This window comes from Aedes albopictus, chromosome 2, assembly GCF_035046485.1.
Source record: "Aedes albopictus strain Foshan chromosome 2, AalbF5, whole genome shotgun sequence".
Lineage (NCBI taxonomy): Eukaryota > Metazoa > Arthropoda > Insecta > Diptera > Culicidae > Aedes > Aedes albopictus.
In genome coordinates this window covers 277,672,988-277,693,400 of record NC_085137.1, presented here as the reverse complement: position 1 = coordinate 277,693,400, position 20,413 = coordinate 277,672,988, and the positions used below count along the sequence as shown (strand labels likewise).

General features: G+C 38.6%; 1 protein-coding gene across 13 annotated transcripts in view; it reads left to right on the top strand.

Annotated features, from left to right (window-relative positions):
- Nucleotides 1–20,413, top strand: part of LOC109398163 (F-actin-uncapping protein LRRC16A) — a 632,161-nt gene that overhangs the window by 528,042 nt on the left and 83,706 nt on the right. For 9 of the 13 annotated variants that reach the window (XM_062851846.1, XM_062851848.1, XM_062851849.1 and 6 more), the window contains one exon: nucleotides 11,902–11,961. The exons of 1 other annotated variant lie outside the window; for it this stretch is intronic. In XM_062851846.1, the coding sequence (XP_062707830.1) occupies nucleotides 11,902–11,961 (60 nt within the window). 3 more of the 13 variants (XM_062851852.1, XM_062851842.1, XM_062851845.1) reach the window with 2 other exon arrangements.

Sequence of the window (20,413 nt, the reverse complement as noted above, 5' to 3'; positions counted from 1 at the left end):
GATCATAGTAGCCATGAATTTTTCTGTCAACGTAGATTTGAATGCAGTTAAATCGTAGTAAGGAGATTTTTTATTTTGGTCATATCTCCTCAGTAGACGATCGTGGACGGACAAACTGACCCTTATTTGAAAGCTCTATAGACGTACTTTCTGATAAGGGTATCCTCAGTTGCACCTTTTTGCCCCTAAGAAAGATATTTATCCCTCAAAATGGATGAAAAAATCATAAATTCATCTATAACTCGTCTCATTTAATTCTTACAGCTTTGATGTCTTCGGCAAAGTTGCGTATTTTATTGATTCATACAACTTTGCAGAACATTATATGGGTCTAAAAATTCAACAAATGTATGTTTTACTTAAAAAACGTGTTTTTGGGGTTAACTTTCAAACACAGGTCTCTATCTCCATTGAAGTAAAAATTACAACATTGAAGTCTTCGGGAAAGTTGTTGGAATCAAAAATGCTACAACTTTGCCGAAGACGTCAACCCTCTATCTCAACAAATAAAAAAAAATATTTTGTATCTCACTTTTAGGGGGATTGATCCGAAAACTCTAACTGTCAAAAGATGGCGCTGGTCATTCCCGTCAACTTTGCCGAAGACACCATTGCTCTATCTCATCAATCCTTCGAGCTATTAATTAAGAGCGTGAAAATGGGAAAATAAACCATTGTGCATAGGGCTGATTCTGCTGGCTCGACCCCTACGTTTCATACATGTTGGCAATGAGCCAACATATTGTGGTCCATCGGAACCGGATAAGTGCGTAAAGAACAATACAGTCCACGAAAGAACAAGTGTGCAAAGTGATTGAACTGAATGTGAACTCTACTCTGTGGATCGGAAGTGCTAGTGCTAGCAGTACACCTGTACACACAAATCTCAATATGAGATTGAGAAAAGTTGGCTGTGTGCACATGAAAATTCCTTGAGCTTGAGACTCGCGATGTTGGTGCACATCACATTAGCATTGCGAGTCTCAATGAGACATCTCAATGAGACAAGCTCCGGGAGGCTCCAGGTACAGCTTGTGACGACCCGACGCCAACTTGATACACTCACAAAACCTTCACTGGGATTGGGTTGACGTTTTCCAGGAGTGGAAGGGGCTTAGAATAATACGTTTTCTGGGGCATATGGAAAGCAGACGAAGGTTGTTATACGACGGGAAACGTGGTACAATTCTGGAACGAACTTTTTCCTAGTGATGTGAGTATGTCCAACAAGATGTTCAATGTTCATAATGTTTTGGAAAACTGCATAAGAGTGCTGTTAATACTCGTTTGGTCAGTTCGTGTGAGATTTTTTGGACGTGTTCTGATTAACCAACGGAGAGGGATGAAGGGTGATTTAAGTGCAAGGGAAATGGCCCTAACGTTCATAAATGCGAAGATTGTAATCGGCGGGTAATGTTTTTTTTTTCACCTTACATATGTCATAACTGCTTTGGAAAGTTGAGCCTGAAGCGACTAGAAACGAGAACAGCTTTTAGGCTTCCTATGTGGCTAATCGAGCCCTGATGAAGATCCAATGATCTAAAATAATCAACTGTGATTGAAAGCCAAGAAAAACAAGTTTTACGTAAACTCAGTCATGCGCCACAGAGTAATCACCACCGCCATTTAGTGTCACCAGTCCCATTGGTGTCAAAAAAGATGTGTAAATTATTGGGGTCGATATGATCCACACAGGCAAGTTGAACGTGCACGCAAAAAAATCCGTTCCGATATACGTGAACTCCCAATCACGGCAACGGGAACAAACGGGAACTATGCATAGCAACGATAACAACAATAAGAAATGTACACCGTGAACTAGATTTCACGTTTTCTAGAACGTCCATATTGACAACTGGAACTAGTTCCAGTTCACGGTGTGCATTTGCTTGTTCTCATATTTGCGTTTGTTTGTTCACGTTTATCAGAACGGTTTTCTGAGCGTGTGTGTGCCTAGTGCACCAGAGTTTCGTACCTTACATAACTTCTAAAAACAATGAGCTAATTTGTGGGCTTTGTTTAGGGATATTGCCACCTCAACTGATACCACCAAAACTAATATTTATTTGATCACCAGTTCGCGAGCGGTCTGCGAAAGCGTGAGGGGGTACCGAACCACTTCGATTATCTCCAATGAAACGTCAAAATCCTAACCACCACCGCTATTACCGTTCATTGATAAATTTATTGAATCCCCAGATAATTATCGATCTAGCTATTTCTGCCCTAACTCTGGATTGGGATCAGGTTTACAAGATCTCATCTGGGCCTCTAAAATAATTGCTCTGCAATTCAACTGACAAACATATCAATGAGACAAGTCTCACGAGACGTCTCATTGAGGCACGTACACACAATTTTTTATGAGCATGCTATGATCTCAAATCTCGCAAGTTTTCTTGAGACGCATTTCAAATCAGCGCATGGCACACTATCTCATTCATGTATACATGAGATTTCAGACACTCTGAGTGCTAGGAACAAACCGAAAACGAAGAACTGAAACCGATCCGATCCGAGAAACTGATGTGTGCTTAGAAAACCAAATGAATCGAAAGTGACAGTGAAACCTCGCAAAGCCGAAAATTCAAAAAGTGATTTGTCGATCTACCCGCATCGATAATTCTGATGTCCGTGCAACATTCACCGACCAAGAGCAGGCTGCTAGCCAACCATGGAAGATGTGAAGACCTTCGTTCATCAGCGTGGGCAGTAGGCCGTCCCTTATTTTGCAAAATTTAGAAATGTTATAAGTTCGTTAGTGGAAAATGATCGTTTTAGCTAAAAAATGATCGTGTCAAAAGTTGAAGTCCGTATCTCAAGACTAAGTGGTCCCTCAAGGGGCCTAAAGTTGTCAAAAATTGTATGGGACCAAAAAAACATGAAATTTTTATCGACAAAAAAAATACGCTATTCTACTAAAACCGGTGATTTTTGGACCCTAAAGGGCCAAAAATGTGCTTAGATTTGCGATATCTCTACTCGTTTCTGAGTTATTGAACAAAATAGGGTAAGTTTCCTTCGGAATCTAAAAAAATGGTCAAAAATGCTGATTTTTCAGTTGTTTTTTTGTCAATATCTTAGAAACGAGTAGAGATATCGCAAATCTAAGCACATTTTTGGCCCTTTAGAGTCCTAAAATCACCGGTTTTAGTGGAATAGCGTATTTGTTTTGTCGCAAAAAATTTCATGTTTTTTTGGTCCCATACATTTTTTGACAACTTTAGGCCCCTTGAGGGACCACTTAGCCTTGAGATACGGACTTCAAATTTTGACCCGATCATTTTTTAGCTAAAACGATCATTTTCCACTAACGAACTTATAACATTTCTAAATTTTGAAAAATAAGGGACGGCCTAGTGGGCAGGTAAGGGGTAAGGTCACCGCAATCTTCAACACGTTGGAGAGAGCGGAGGACGATCCCTCCCAGGTGAGTGTGCCATTGCTTAAAGTTTTCTCTAAAAAGTTAGAAACCCATTACGCGGAATATACCGCTTTACACAAGGAGGTGTTGAGGCTTGTTCCTCCGGCCAAACTCGATGAACAAGATGAAAAGTTGAACGAGTTTGATCGGATTCATACGGATGCTCTTGTTCGCTTGGAAGGCTTAATGGAAGCTCTTCAAAAGAATCCTCGTGATTCTAATGTCGTGCAAACGCAAACTGATTCTTCCAGAATCATTATCCAACAAGCACCGCTTAAAGCTCCCATCCCAACTTTCGATGGGAAGTATGAAAATTGGCCTCGTTTCAAGGCGATGTTTGAAGACATCGTCGGCAAGGGATCGGACTCAGATTCCATTAAACTTCACCATCTTGAAAAGTCATTGATTGGTGCCGCATCCGGGATCATTGATCCCAAAACGTTGGCGGACAACAATTACAAGCATGCGTGGACGATCTTAACCGAACGGTTTGAAAATCCTCGCATCATCATTGATACGCACATTTCCGAACTTTTGGGAATGAAGAAAATGAACAGGGAATCTCACAGGGAACTGAGGGATTTGATTGATACATGTACACGGAACATTGAGGGTCTTAAGTTTATGAAACAGCCAGTGGAAGCGACCGCTGGACTGATAATCAACAAAATTTTGGTGTCTTGTCTTGACCCTGCAACACGTAAACAGTGGGAACGTACTCTCAATCATAGTGATTTGCCCGATTTGGATGATACTATGTTGTTTCTGAAGGATCAGTGTCGTGTTTTGGAGCGGTGTGAGGTGGACAATCCCGCTAAATCTCAACCAGGGAAGTTGTCTCAGTCTAGTGTTAAACCTGCTAGCGTCAAAGTTCACTCGGCAACGCCGGATGCTAGTAACGAGTCGTGCAGTTTTTGTGGAAAATCGCACTTCAGCTATCAATGTCCTGAGTTTCGTAAGCTATCCATCTCCGATCGCGTTAGTAAGGTGAAGGAATGTCGTTCAACTTGGATGCTTCCAACTGCTGGGAGTTCGTACCGGGAGACTTTTTCGGCTTTCAGTCTTAAGAGCGGTCAGAACTAAAGCATGTTTTCTACGCCCGACGTTTCGATTGTATATTCATATATATATTCTAACCCTTGAAGAAGATTGAATATACAATCGAAACGTCGGGCGTAGAAAACATGCTTTAGTTCTGACTGCTCTAAAGACTGAAAGCCGAAAAAGTCTCCCGGAATGTCGTTCGTGTTTCAACTGTCTTCGTCGTGGGCACAATTCTGCCAATTGTTCGTCGCAAAACCGTTGTTCGAAATGTGGTAAGCGGCATCACTCCTTGCTACACGATCATGGAACTAAGTCCGATCAAAGTGTGAGCCCGCCCGCGTCGGCTCCGAAGCCGACTGATGCCGTTCAGAAGTCAGTCCCTGATCCGCCACAGTCCTCGAATACAGATTCTGTTCAGTCGGCTACTGTGTCTTCGTCGTGTTCACAGAGCGTTGCACTCCCAAATGTTTTGTTGTTAACTGCTATGGTGCATCTGCTCGATAAATCTGGTCATCCTGTGCCTTGCCGAGCCTTTCTAGATTGTGGGGCTCAAACGAATTTGCTTTCTACCTCTATGTTCGTAAAGTTAGGGTTTGATGGTCTTCCTGTGAATGTCGATATCGTCGGCGTCAGCTCCACCCGCAGTAAGTCTAACTGTCTGGTCGATATGAGTCTACGTTCGCAGTACAGCGACTATCAAACAATCCTTCAGTGCTTGGTCACCACGAAAATCACTAATCCGTTGCCGTCCCAGTCAATCGACATTTCTGAGTGGAATATTCCCTCCAATATCAAGCTGGCCGATCCTAATTTCCATGTTCCTGCCACGGTAGACTTACTGATCGGGATGGGTCATTTCTTTGAGCTCTTGAAGATAGGCCATATCGTTCTTGCTGAGGGTCTTCCCGAGTTGCGTGAGACTGAGCTAGGATGGGTGATTGCTGGTGAAATCCGTGCTGAGGCACCGGCTTTGGTCAATGTCACACAGGTGAGTTGCGTTGCTATCGAGTCGCTCAACGAGACAGTCAAGCGTTTTTGGGAGATTGAGGAGGTTGAAGTTTGTTCCACTCCCACAGGAGAAGAAGAAGAGTGTGAGGAATTGTTCCGTAGCTCGTATAGGCGTGATGTTAACGGTAGATACATTGTGAAACTACCTCTTCGCGAAAATGTACACGAACTCTCTGATAATCGTTCACTGGCCCTTCGTCGTTTTTTCTTTCTCGAAAGACGGTTGTGGAAGGATCCCGAGCTCCGTCTGCAGTACTCTAACTTCTTCGAAGAGTACAAATCTCTCGGCCACTGCAAAGAAGTTGTTGAGGCGCACGATGTCCCTGGACAATTCAAGTACTACATGCCGCATCACGCAGTTTACAGGCCGTCGAGCACAAGCACAAAGTTAAGGGTTGTGTTTGATGCGTCGGCGAAACCGCCGTCTGCAGTGTGTCTCAACGATGTGTTGAAGATAGGCCCCGTCGTTCAGAACGACTTGATGTCAATTCTATTGAGATTTCGTAAACATCCTTTCGTCTTTACCGCTGATATTCAAAAAATGTATCGGCAGATTTTGATTGATCCTAAACAGACCTCGTTGCAGAGAATTTTCTGGCGGTCCAACCAGCGGCGTCATGGTCGCATTTTTTTCCGTAGTCAAGTTCGCAGATTGTGAACAATCCTCGGTACTCACTTTACGTAATTTATGTTTAGTCCCTTACTGTCAGAGCTGTCAGATCAGTGTAACACGCTAAATTAAATTTACACAAAAGGCAATTTACACGGAAAAAAAATACACGGTTATGAATATTGTGATACAGGAGGACTGCTATGTTGATGATGTGTTGTCGGGGGCGAAAACCATTCAAGAAGCCATTGAATGTCGTCAACAGCTCCAAACTTTACTAGCCAGGGGTGGTTTTCCGGTGCATAAGTGGTGTGCCAACGATGAAGCGATTCTTCAGGATGTCCCTGAGGATGAGCGCGAGAAACTAGTTCTTCTTGATGATCTGTCGGCAAATGAGGTGATGAAGACTCTCGGATTAACGTCCGAGGAGCGATGAGTTTCTTTTCTGTCAGTCTGCTTCGTCCGAAGATTCAGCTGTGACGAAGCGCCAACTATTCTCTGAAGTAGCGAAAATGTTTGACCCGCTAGGCCTACTCGCCCCAATTACCGTTCTAGCTAAGCGTTTGATGCAGCAAACCTGGGCTGATAAAATAGACTGGGATGAGTCTCTTACTGATGACCTCCTAAGAGACTGGTTACGCCTTCGTAATTCGCTCGTAGCCGTTCATGACATTAAAGTTCCGAGACCAGTAACCGGTCCCGCGTATGAATCTCTTGAGCTACACGGATTCGCAGACGCTTCAGGAATAGCGTACGGTGCCTGTTTGTATGTTCGCAGTATTCTCCCAAATGATCGCTGTGTCGTCAGGTTGTTGTGCAGCAAGTCTAAGATTGCCCCTTAGTATGGGACACGCTTGTATGGAAAAAATAAATCCTCGCTCCAGTCGACTTTTTAGATTCCATTTAGGTCCCATATGAACTGTACAAAATTTCAGCGCAATCGATGAAACTATAATTTAGCGCAAGCGGTTCAAAGTTTACATTGGATTTACTATGGGAAAAGTTACACTTTCAAACAAAAAATCCCAGAGGTCGCTCTTTGTCTCCTTAATTCAAATCGATCAACGCTTCTTGTAGAAAAATCATTTATCAAACTTTCCTTCGAAGACCGCAAAACGATTGGATGCTTGGGGAAAAAGTTATTGATTTATTACCGATTAGTGATCCAACGAACAGCTTTTTGTTTTGCTTTATTAGCAGCACTGTAGCTGCTGCCTTGGCTGCTGCTGTTTCTAGGGGTGGTGATGCCTCCCGCCACCCCATGCAGCAACGGCAGCAGCAGTGCTGCTGATAAAACAAAACAAAAAGCCGTTCGTTGGATCACTAATCGGAAATAAATCAATAACTTTTTCCATAAGTATCGAATCGGTTTGCAGTCTTCGAAGGAAAGTTTTATGAATGATTTTTCTACAAGAAGCATCGATCGATTTGAATTAAGGAGACAATGGGCGACCTCTGGGATTTTTAATCTGAAAGTGTAACTTTTCCCATAGTAAATCCTATAAAAACATTGGACCGCTTGCGCTAAATTATAGTTTCACCGATTGCGCTGAAATTTTGCACAGTTCATATGGGAACTAAATGGAATCTAAAAAGTCGACTGGAGCGAGAATTTGATGTTTGTCCCATACTATTGCCCCTCTTCAAGAGTTGACAATTCCTCGAAAGGAACTGTGTGCAGCCTCGCTCCAGTCGACTTTTTAGATTCCATTTAGGTCCCATATGAACTGTACAAAATTTCAGCGCAATCGATGAACCTATAATTTAGCGCAAGCGGTTCAAAGTTTACATAGGATTTACTATGGGAAAAGTTACACTTTCAAACAAAAAATCCCAGAGGTCGCTCTTTGTCTCCTTAATTCAAATCGATCAACGCTTCTTGTAGAAAAATCATTTATCAAACTTTCCTTCGAAGACCGCAAAACGATTGGATGCTTGGGGAAAAAGTTATTGATTTATTACCGATTAGTGATCCAACAAACAGCTTTTTGTTTTGCTTTATTAGCAGCACTGTAGCTGCTGCCTTGGCTGCTGCTGTTTCTGGGGGTGGTGATGCCTCCCGCCACCCCATGCAGCAACGGCAGCTGCAGTGCTGCTGATAAAACAAAACAAAAAGCCGTTCGTTGGATCACTAATCGGAAATAAATCAATAACTTTTTCCATAAGTATCGAATCGTTTGCAGTCTTCGAAGGAAAGTTTTATGAATGATTTTTCTTCAAGAAGCATCGATCGATTTGAATTAAGGAGACAATGGGCGACCTCTGGGATTTTTAATCTGAAAGTGTAACTTTTCCCATAGTAAATCCTATGAAAACATTGGACCGCTTGCGCTATATTATAGTTTCACCGATTGCGCTGAAATTTTGCACAGTTCATATGGGAACTAAATGGAATCTAAAAAGTCGACTGGAGCGAGAATTTGATGTTTGTCCCATACTATTGCCCCTCTTCAAGAGTTGACAATTCCTCGAAAGGAACTGTGTGCAGCCGTGCAAGTAAGAAAAATATTTCAATTTGAAAAACATGACATTTTTGTAATTATTGAAAATTTTGCCATATATCGCAAGATGGGCACTTTTGAAGAAAAGCATTTCTGAGGTACTGTGATTTCGGGTGAAATTGATCAGTGGGGTGAAATTGATCGACGAGAGGGTCATTTGTATTTGTTAAAAATACTGCTTTAAACTTAAAACAATTCGTAGAAAATTACCATCTTCCGGCTAAAGAATTATTGAATGATGAGTTACATGTTTTACAGTAAATTAGTCACATGTTTCTGTATTAAATTCAATATTTTCCGTAATTGCGTGTTTGGCGAATCTCAAATACCCTTTCAAACTTTTGTTACCGTGGCTGTATCGCACATGTAATGAATATTCGAATGAATGCTTTTAGCTGCCATGTATTTGCTAAACACGACTTCATCTTCAAAAATTTTATAAATATTCAAATTTATACATAAAATCTCACTTTTCCGGAAGTAATCACTTTTTCAGTATGAAAAGTGCATACATTAAGGCATTTTCATGAAATTTATTAAATTTAAAACTTGAATAATTAAAAATTTGGAAAACTCGTTTTGCGCAGCATTTCGCATTCTGGGGTGGTTAATTCAGGTGGAAAACATATTTTTGGCACATGTAAGGTATTTCATTTACTGATCAATTTCATCCCGAAAGCCAAATTATTGATTTTTTATTTTAAATGATATTTACCTATTGCAATAAAATGACTTATAGTAAATGTTTCAATCTCGTTGACTGATGAGAATCGTGGTCGTACTTGTTTTATTGCTTTGAGTTTGACTTTCTTTGGGTGATCGACTGTACGTTGGATGATATCTTTAATTGGTATTTCAGTCTAATTTGGTCAATCAAAAACAACTCTATGTTTTATTAACCCGACGTTTCGGTCCTTATTGGACCTTTTTCAAGGATTCTGTAATGTTTGAGTTTGACCATATCGCTGCATTCAAAATCACGGTAGCATGAGTGGAACATTTTGACAGCTCCTCCCCTCTTAAAGTATATTCTCCCATACCTAATAGAAGGCTCCTAGCAATATCATAAACTTTCCCTAAAATGCTACATCTTTAATGGACGGTTCCTAACAACAAATACTTCATGTCATCATTTTGCGTGTTTCTCTTCGGTAGAAAACAAAAGTTTTTATCCAGGGCGTTTTTTACAGATATTTTCATATATTAAATTAAACATAGCTCCATGTGTTTGATTCACAAGTCTATCTGATGCAAAGTATTTATTTTATTCTTCTATGAATAATGAAACTTTTAAGTTAAATTCGACTTCTGGTTGATATTCTGAATTTGTGTGTAACAGATCTGGTGTTCTGATTCAAAAGAGAATCCTAAATTATATTCTTTGTATTGGATAGATTTATAATTGAAACTTATAAATATAAATATTAATATGTGAAAATCCACGTACAAAAATACCAAAAAAAAAAAACATTTTGTGTTGGGTTAGATTCAGATAATAGCAATTTGATTACTTTGATCCATTTTGAATTCTATTCTTAATGGTTGGTGTGGGGTTTGGTTCTCCGAAATAGGATTGATTTAATTTCGCAAATGGGCATGTATTCCAAATTGACTTCAATTTATTTTTAACTTTTTTTAGTGTGATCGTTTTTTCAATATTTCAATTTTTTCTTGAAAGTTCACACAAATTCCTTAAAGTCACACATACCACACTTTTTGTAGGTCATGTTATTTCAAAATTACATTGGCATAAAAAATGGTCAAAACTTATTGCGGAGATTCCACCTGTTTTGACTCCTGCGCGAAAATTAGTTGCGTGGATCGAAAATTAGTTGCGTGGATTTTTCTTACGTGGGCCCACATATATAAAACCAGACCGCGTCCTGGTGATTTTTTTACGCTGTGTTATCAGGTACACATTTGGTGATAGTTTTGCATTGTAAGCAAACATTTATAACGCACCTACGCTGAAAATGAGCCTAATCATTTATTTGCGTCGGAATCTATAAATCTTCACAACGGGCAATAATCCCTTTTCAAATATTAGTGAAGATAAATTTAAATAAAAACAACAAAGTATGCAACGTTGCTTTAAAGTACATAGGCTTCATACCTACACAATTCCATTGAAATCTGAGAGGGTGCTGCCAACCCCAAAATCTAGTTTGTGGGAAATTCTTCACGCACTCTAAAAAAACACGGAATCAAAAATGTTCAAAGTGTCATAACTTTTTTGTACATTTTTTAACCACTATAAAAATTTTACAGATGATAGCTAACAAAATGAACTTTATTCTCACAAAAAACCACGAAGGTAGAAAATAGCTTTTTGAGATATTTAATTTTTAGTAACAAAATTCAGATTTTTCAGAAGAAAAACTAAATAAATTTTTCAATGTGTATTTTTCTGAGAGCCGCCATATATTATTCTACAATTTTGCTGAAGACACCTTTCCGATCGAACAAGCCGTTTCCGTGTTATAATTTTTTATTTGCATGTGTTCCATTTTTTCATTGGCCCTATTTGAAAGTTAGTCGAGACAAAATATGAACTTTTGATATGAAAAAATGGTTTCTCACATTAAAAGGATTAGTATACAAAAATATCAAGTAGATTAAAAAACATCGATTAAAATGGATTCGTGCTGGTCCGTGGAAAGCCTCACTATGGAGCGCCTTTGTACAAAATTTTAAAAAGGTAGGTCGATGGTTTTATCTATGTATCAACCAATACTTAATTGATTTTGATGAAAATTGTATGGTGTATGCTACATATAATGTAGCATTACTGGTCCAAAAATCAGCTGTTTTGGTGTACGCAGTCCAAAGTTATGAAAAAAAAATGTGTGACCAAATTTTGACCGTATCACCCTTTAGGTCCAACCAAAATCAAAATGATGTGCCCAATAACGACGATTTATTCAATTCTTTATTCAATTATTCGTACGTTTTTGGTACTTTTTGGAAAGTAGAAGAGCAGATCATTTAATTAAGACCAAATAAAGTATACTAATGTGTGATAATCTTAGTAATATTCGGGAACAAATGTTGACTACATTGCCAAATATGTAAAATAGGTCTAACCATAATCATTTACCCTACCAAACTTACAGAGCGATATAAAAAATACTTCAACAGAATAGAATAAAACGTGTTGTCTTGAAATCGTAGTTTGACTTATACTCCTGTTTCTGTCATTGCTGCTGACAGATGAATGCATAGGGGTTTGTCGATGAAGAAATACTACGGGATTGTCCACCTCATAAATCTATTCAACAATATTATTAACTAATCCAACTTCAACATATTTTCAGGCGCAGTAATGGAGAAAAAGTCGGTCAGAGATATGGCGGCCAATCTAAACAAACTAGGAGGTATGTTATCCATTTTCGTTAATTACATTAGTTGTTTTGAATTTTGTTTTTTTTTTGCATGTGTTATTTCGGCATCTGTTTGTGACTCATCAATCTAGACCAGATATTTTTGAACAAACCCTGATTCCAACTCCAAGAATGATTGGCAAGAACAATTTCAAAAATATTCCAATACAAGAATCAAACAGAATGTTTTACTGGAGAATATTGCGGAGATTCCACCTGTTTAGAATACTGCGCGGAAATTAGTTGCGTGAATTTTTCTTGCATTGGGCCACAGATATAAATAAACAGCTCGCGTCCTGGTGAATCTTTTTCGCGGAGTTGTTGAGTACAATGTTGGCGATAGTTTTGCATTGTAAACAAACATTTATAATGCACCTACCCTGAAAATGAGCTCAATAAATTGTTTGCGCCGGAATCTATAAATCTCTACAACGGGCAATACAAAAGCATCAAATCTAATTGTACAGATACCATCATCTAACGATATTGTTCGTGCAGTTGAAAATCGGAATTTTTGACACGCGAAAATCGATGTTTCTCCTAAACCGTGTGTCGGACGTACGTCCGGCACAGTGCGCTGGATAGAGGGCCAGATCCGCTGCCCTGCGCACTACGTCCGACGTGAGGTTTCACGTATGGATTTTGAGAAAATGTGATTGTCGGGTGTGGGGAAACTTCGGGTTTCAACCGCGACGACAATAAAATTTAAAATTACTGTAAGGACGACTTGTCGTGGAACTAAAACCACATATCGGTAGCAGCTTCTACTTCAAGCAGCTCCAATACTGCAAATAATATTAAATTATTATTACATTGTTACATATCACGTATTTTATCTTACAGTGTAGTAGATGTACGCCAGGACAGCCGAATCTCCTAACCGGAGTTCTGTTCCTATCTTCCGCACGGACTAATGACACTGCCGAGTCATAAAATTATCGCCACCGTCGGCCTTCGTGCGACCGTTTATATGTTCCACTCGTGCATCAGGGTTACCAGCTCCGTTGGGAACCCCTGCGGCCGCAACAATGACAAACGTCAGTCGTAATTTGCCGGTGTGTGACACCCGTCAACCTGACAAGGCATAAATAGAAAGTGTTTGGATGACTAGCGATAAATTTGGACTTGCTCGGAATTGTGATTATTAAATTTGTTATATTGCAGAGAATATAAGCATTAGTGTTTGCCAGCTTAGTTAGTAACAGTTACGATCAAATAAGAAATTATATTTTCTTTATAATGACTACCTTATGTAACCCGATAACACTATGTAGGTAATACTGACCAGTATAGATCGCGCGGGCAATATCGTAAACTAAAGAATACGATTGAGTTCCGTAAGTCAACATTGGTCATAGTCTACATCAGTGTTTCCCAAACTTTTAGGAGGTTTCGCCCCCTTGGAGCTTGCGAAAAACATTTTACCCCCTATGTGAGATTTATTTTTCCATGATAAAAGGCTGAAAATTTGCTAAATGGAAGCCTTTGAAAGTCCACTTTTCGACGCTACTGTGGAATTGGTAATTAATGTCTCTTAATTAGTATCGCTCTCATTTTCATTAAGTTACTTTCCAAATGCATTGATTGTCTGCATTTGAGAAAAAAAAAACTATTATTGCATGTAAAAACGAACGCTCGTTTAGCCTCAACCAGATGTTTTACCAGTGTTCTAAAAGGGGTTTATCAACACCCGAGATGTTTGGTCACAAGTACTCAAATCAGACTGGTGGGGAATTAAAAAAAAACAATTGAGGGCGTTAGAAGCAAAGGGGTGTAAATGTCAAGAACACACTTTCGTGTAAGTTAGTTTTTGACCAATTTTTCATCATTTGTATGGAGTTTCAAAATCAACCCAGTTTTCGCTGATTTATTGTAATTTTTCCAAACATCATAGAAACAATCTCAAAAAAAGTTCCTGAAAGCTTGAAATCTGATGAGTTTTATGATATGATCAGCTCAAAATCAATAAAATGGTCACTTACATCCCTTTGATTCTGGGCCCCTCAATTACAAGAATATCTTTTATGCTAAAAGTGCAACTCAAGAACGTATTGGTGTATTTTTGAATGTAGCCAGCTTTGCTTAGTAATTCAAAATGAAATGAATTGACAAGCTTCCTATATTTCGGAGAACTTTCTAACCTTCCGTAACTCGCGCGGTTGACTACCTGCGTCAGCACCACGCTAATGCTGAGTACAAAAAGCGAGATTTTTTTAACGTGTTGTACAAAATACAACAGCGCGATCGCTCGAGGGTTAATGGCAAGTAAGCAAACATTACATGGCTTTGAAGGAATTTAACACTGAATTTGAGGAAAAAAAAATCAAAATAGCTTCTAGCATAAGTTACGTTAGGAATTCCTTCGGGTAGCTTCTCTGAAATATTTCTAAACAATGTGTGACGACTTTTATCTGAAAAGTGTTCTGTAATCTTAAACTTCATGTTTGTGGTTAAAATTTTCATGAAAAACAAACCGCACATAAATTTAAACAAAAACTTTTTTATCAAATAGAAATAAACCCACTTTCAATAAACACTTTCATAATTTTTACAGAATCAGGATTTTTTGCCATGGGAGTTTATTATTGATTGGATCTCCAGAATCACTAGAAATTCTTTCGGAAATTCGTTTTGCAATTGTCTATTTTTCTTAGAATTTTGCCAAAAAGTCCACATAAACATCGAAAATTCTGTTCATTCAATCGATTTCGAAACAGACATTTTTCAAGAATCCTAGAAACAAAAAATCTTGAAATGTTAGGGAGCTTTAATGATTCAGTTGACATTCAATACAATACATTTCAAAACGTTTGATTAATAAATAAAATTAATAAAAAAATCGCCCCCTTTTTAGTATTTTCGCCCCCCAATTTTGGTTTTTCAAATTTTCGCCCCCTTCGACCTGGTTTTCGCCCCCTAGGGGGCGATTTCGCCCACTTTGGGAATCACCGGTCTACATGTACACTAAATTTAACGTATTTAAACAGTCTTACGTATACTTGAGTTTCGGATCTCAAAAATGGACTTCATGTCCAACAGGCACTGTCTCTAGACTCAAGATTGACATCGTTCTTTATTTGGCTCTTGCTTATATCTAGCTTACAATTTCTTACCTAGACTATTGTTGACGGTTGGGTCAGGCACGAGACTCAAACAGGTAAGCAAAATAAAGTAGTCAATGAGCCTCTGCACGAATTTGCCCTGTCCTGCTCACTCCCACAGAAAATTTGAAAACAGCGCGCACAGTAAAAGTCAGATTTGACTTTTATTGTGCGCGCTGTTTTCAATCTTTCAGTGGGAGTGAGCAGTAAGGCCAGATTCGTGCAGAGGCTCATAACAACATAATGTTTATGGTTTGTTTATAGCGGGAAAGTTTAAGGCTAAGGCTAGTTGCTATTTACTATTATGATGTTCTTGGATAAACGGTTTTTCGGTTGAACAAAAGAAATGATAATTAACCGTTAACAATGTTGTAGCTTTATGAGCTATGGTTTTTCCTGACAAGGGATAGGTTTATTATTTATAATTATCCTGTATTCATTAGTATGCTACACCTCCCCCCTTTGGGAGAATGGTGTAACCATTCCAAAAAATAAAGAAAAGTTACAGTAATGTGAAAATTCGTGATATGGTTATATATATATATATATATATATATATATATATATATATATATATATATATATATATATATATATATATATATATATATATATATATATATATATATATATATATATATATATATATATATATATATATATATATATATATATATATATATATATATATATATATATACATATATATATATATATATATATATATATATATATATATATATATATAATTCTAGGTCAGAAGACCGGGTTTTTATAAAAAAAAATAACTTTATTCACAAATCCTAACTTAATTACATGCACTCACTACACTGACACTAATTGATTAAAAATAAAAACTTAACTCGAAGTACTGCAAGCAAAGACTGACTCGTTCGATTGAAGATCGAACCCTATTTAATACCTAAACTTGTCCACTCTGCATTATTCGGCCGGCGTAGTCGGGCTCCTCCGGAAATGCTGACGGTGGCTTGGCGACAACGGTGCACCGCGGTAGCGTGATCGATGACGTTGATGGTGGCGTGGTTGCTGTTCGTACTTTGGACCCTTGTACTCAGCATAAATGTGGCGATCCGTTGCATAACTCCTCCGGGGGTAGTATGAAGGCCGTCCTCGGACTTCTTTTGTCTAGTTCCTCTGGGATGATGTATTATCTTGTTCTCTAATCCTGATAACCACTCGCTTTCTGAAAAGACACGTTGCTGTTAAGACAATTATGATTACCATGGCTGTCGATAATCCTCCGAATGTCGCTATCAGCAGAGTTTTGTGTTCGAACTGCCTCAGCTTGATGTCCTCTAGTTGTTTCCTGTTAAGGATGGTCTGGTCATGGATGTGGGGAATGTCGTGATGTTGCGCGATATTCCACTATATCGCTAGGTTCGGGAACGCTCCTTGGATTTCTGTAATGTTGCTTTCTATTTCTTCTGATGTGAAGATTTTCTCGTCTATTTGGACACTACAGTTGAAGAAGGTTATAATGAAATTTCCATTAAGTGTGCGATTGTGAGGTCCACAGTTGGAACTCATTTGAGATTCTTTGGCATTATTGATCAAAATCTTGTTGTTAGATATTAAGACAATTCTTGTGCTGTCGTCGAAGGTTGCGTTGCACTGACTCTCTTTTCCCAGTATAACGTGAAGGGAACAGTTATGTCTCAATGGTTCGAGAAAGGCTTCGTGTTGAATTATGCTGTCTGGTTTCATAGTTCTATACAGATCGTTTCCACTCTTAACGACGAAAGAGGGTAGATCCGTTATTATGGATGCTTGAACTATTAAGGGTACGATTTGTATAGTCTCACAATTTCCGTTGACTTTTGGAATTTGCAAGATATATAATAATAGGTCACCTTTGGCCGCTATCTTTGGTGTAGCGTAATTCAAGGCTTCCTCCGGAAATTCTGTTTTTATGCCTTGTTCGTTGAGTAATGATTCCATGGTAAGAATTTCCTTAAGCGATAGTAACTTACTGTTTGGCAGATCGATTTTAGTCCTCAGAATGGTGTCTTCCAATTGTTCCAAGATGCTGTTCGTCGTGTCCATGTAGAGCAGCAGGGTAATTGCGTCCATCTCCTCTAGCAAGATCTTGTTTTCCGTTGATTGTTGTTCGATGAGTTTATTAACTGTTGCCATAATTCCGTCAATCCTGTTATTTATGAAGTTGTTTATCTTGATTTGTTGATTATTTTGAGATATCAGTTCGTCCATCGTAGAGTTGATAATTCTCAAATCTTCAGCGTCGGGGGACCCGGCCATCCATTTCCAAGCAGTTCCCAGTTGATCCCACCGTTTGGTCCTTCTGGGTTTCGTCGGCTTAAGTTGGTGCAGGTTATTGACAAGTTCCCTACTCTTCTGTAAAATAAGAGATGAAATAGGGATGTCCCTGTCTATCTGCCTAGCTAGCTTTGTAAAAAGGTAAACATTATTTTCCAAGTTGGTTAAATTGATTGGATGAACAATTTTAATTACTCCTGTTTGTAACTTGCAGTCATTAAGCTTTAGAAGTAGAACTGGATCGTTTGATAAATTTTTAATTTCTAAGAATTGTAACTTTGTAAATGGAAATATTAAAAATAATGAAATCAAAATTAGTGAGTGCATCTGAAAATATAAGAAAAATAGAAGAGAAAAATAACGTTAGTGTTTTCTTAATCGCTTAATTTTATTCTTGTGTCGTTTGATTCGTTTGTTGTTTCTAAACGTCTTGTCAGTTATTTCGTTCGCATTGGTTGGTTTTGCCCTCGGGTCAAGTTTTTTCCTAATATTCGGTATAAGAAATACTTCTTGATTGGGGTCTAGATGGGGTGGATCTTCCTTGTTCTTGTTTCGTTTTTCCTGACTGGTCCTAGCTTTTTCTACGTTCATTTTAACTTTTTTATATAACAGTTGAGCATTTTCTTCAATATGGTTTGGGTCCATCAAATTATTATTATTAAAAATGATTTCTTTGGGTGAAAATTTTGTTGCAGAATGGATACTATCGTTATAAAGTGATATTGCCAAACTAACTAGAGCTTTAGTGTCGATATTTGGAAATTTGTACTTGTTTGTGTTGAGTATTTCTATGATCGTTGAATGCGTTTTTTCAACTTGACCATTTGATTCAGAACACGAAGCGTATTCAATCTCGACATTTAAAGCATCTAAAAAAGATTTTAGTTGCAAAGACATGAAAGTGGTTTCGTGATCTGTGACGATTTTTCTGGGTGTACCGTAAGTGCCAAAATAACTTGCCAGTGCGCTTTTCACGTCTGTTAAATTTTTAGTTTCCATGAAAATCATTTGTGCATGCTTCGAAAAAGAGTCTACCAGGGATAGGAAATTATGTCTATTAATTTGGAAGATGTCCATATGAACTCTGTCGAATGGTTTGTCAGTGGTAGGTCTTGGCGACAGTTTAATATTGTATGGTTTTCGTTCGTACTTGTGCTTATTGCACATTTTGCATGTCTGTGTCACCATTTTAATCTTGGATACCATTTTTGGAAAGAAATAACATCGTTTTAACTGATTTTCCACCTCGGTTACTCCGCGATGGGCTCTGTTATGTTCTTTATTTATTATTATGTCTTGTCGTTGTTCATTTGCCACGTCTTCTACAAACAATTGCGTCAGAACAAAATGACCTTTTTGATTGAAATGTTTTCTGTAAACCTCTTGTATAATTTGGATTATTTGTTCTGGCGCCATTATAGTCGTTTGTCGGTCGTCATGGTATTTTAGCAAAAGGTCTTTAATGTCATTTTCGTCGTAGTTGTTTCGGCAAATTATTGTCCGTCGAAAATTTGGAAACGGTTGCTCAGTCATATCGCTGTGTAGGCTGCTGGAAAAACGAAAAATTATCTGATTCCTATAATAGTTTATCGGCCTTTCCACGAAATGTATATAGAAGTCGTCTGAAGAGTCCGCTGAATGGATCGTATCACCATCTGACTCGTTTCCTGGATCGTTTTCCTCGATCGGGATATCATCGTGGGTGGGTTCGTCATAATCTGATTGGTTTCCTTCGGTTGGTGGTTCAGCTGCTCTGCTTGGTGAATCGGAATCTGGTGCTTCTGAATCGCTATCTAAAACGGGAGAATTAGTGTTATTCGGCGCAGTATCATAACGTCCGAGGCCATAAAGTCCCAGGACTTTATGGCGCATTTTTTCGGGGCATAACGTCCGAACTTGCAGATACGCCACGAAGTCCAAGGAAAGAAGGCACATAGGATATTATGACGCATCTAAACTTTTGGACGCTATTTCGCAAAAAAACGCGACTTAATTTCCGGGACTGTATGGCCTCGGACGTTGTGACCCGGCCCCGTGTTATTCATATTGATCTCGCAATTGTTTTCGGTTTTCCTACTTAACGCGTCTGCGACAACGTTAGTTTTACCTTCCTTGTATATGATTGTGTAATCGTAATTCTCAAGTTCAGTACGCCAGTTTAGAAGCTTCTGATTTTTATTACAATTTTTGATGTACTGGAGAGGTTTATGGTCGGTGAATAACGTGAATGTATTACCGTAAAGGTATGGTTTAAATTTGTTAACTCCCCACATGATTGCTAATGCTTCTTTTTCAATTGTACTGTAGTTGGTTTCACATTTGGTTAGTGTCCGACTGGCGAAGGCAATGGGTCTTTCGACCTTGTCTTGAATTTGAGAAAGTACGGCACCGATCGCATAATTGCTGGCGTCTGTAGTCAATATGAACGGTAGATCAAAATCCGGATAAGTGAGGACTTGATCTGATGCCAAAATTTCCTTCAATTTAGAGAACGCGGCTTTATAGTTTTCGTCCTTTAAATTTACTGTTTCATCTTTTTTGAGGTACTGTGTCAATGGTTTTACAATTTTGGAGTAGTCCTTTATAAACCTTCTGTAATATCCAGAAAGCCCAAGGAATTGCTTGATTTGTTTTTGATTTTCAGGCAATGGCCAGTCGAGAATTTTCTGTACCTTTTCGGGATTAGGCTTAATGCCTTCTTGTGTAATTACATGACCTAAAAATTCCGTCTCTCGGCGCATGAATTCACATTTATCTAACTGTATCTTTAAATTGAAATCTGCAAGTCTCTTGAGGACTTTATTTAAATTTTCAATATGCGTTTTTAAATCCTTGCCGATAATGATAATATCGTCAAGATATACAAAGCAGATAGTTCCAATATATCCGCCAAGAATGTTGTTCATCGCACGCTGGAAGGTAGCGGGCGCATTCTTTAGCCCGAATGGCATCCTGGTAAATTGAAAATGACCTAAAGCGGTTGAAAACGCTGTTTTGGCCTGGTGATCCGGATCCATTTCAATCTGGTGGAATCCAGATTTAAGATCAAG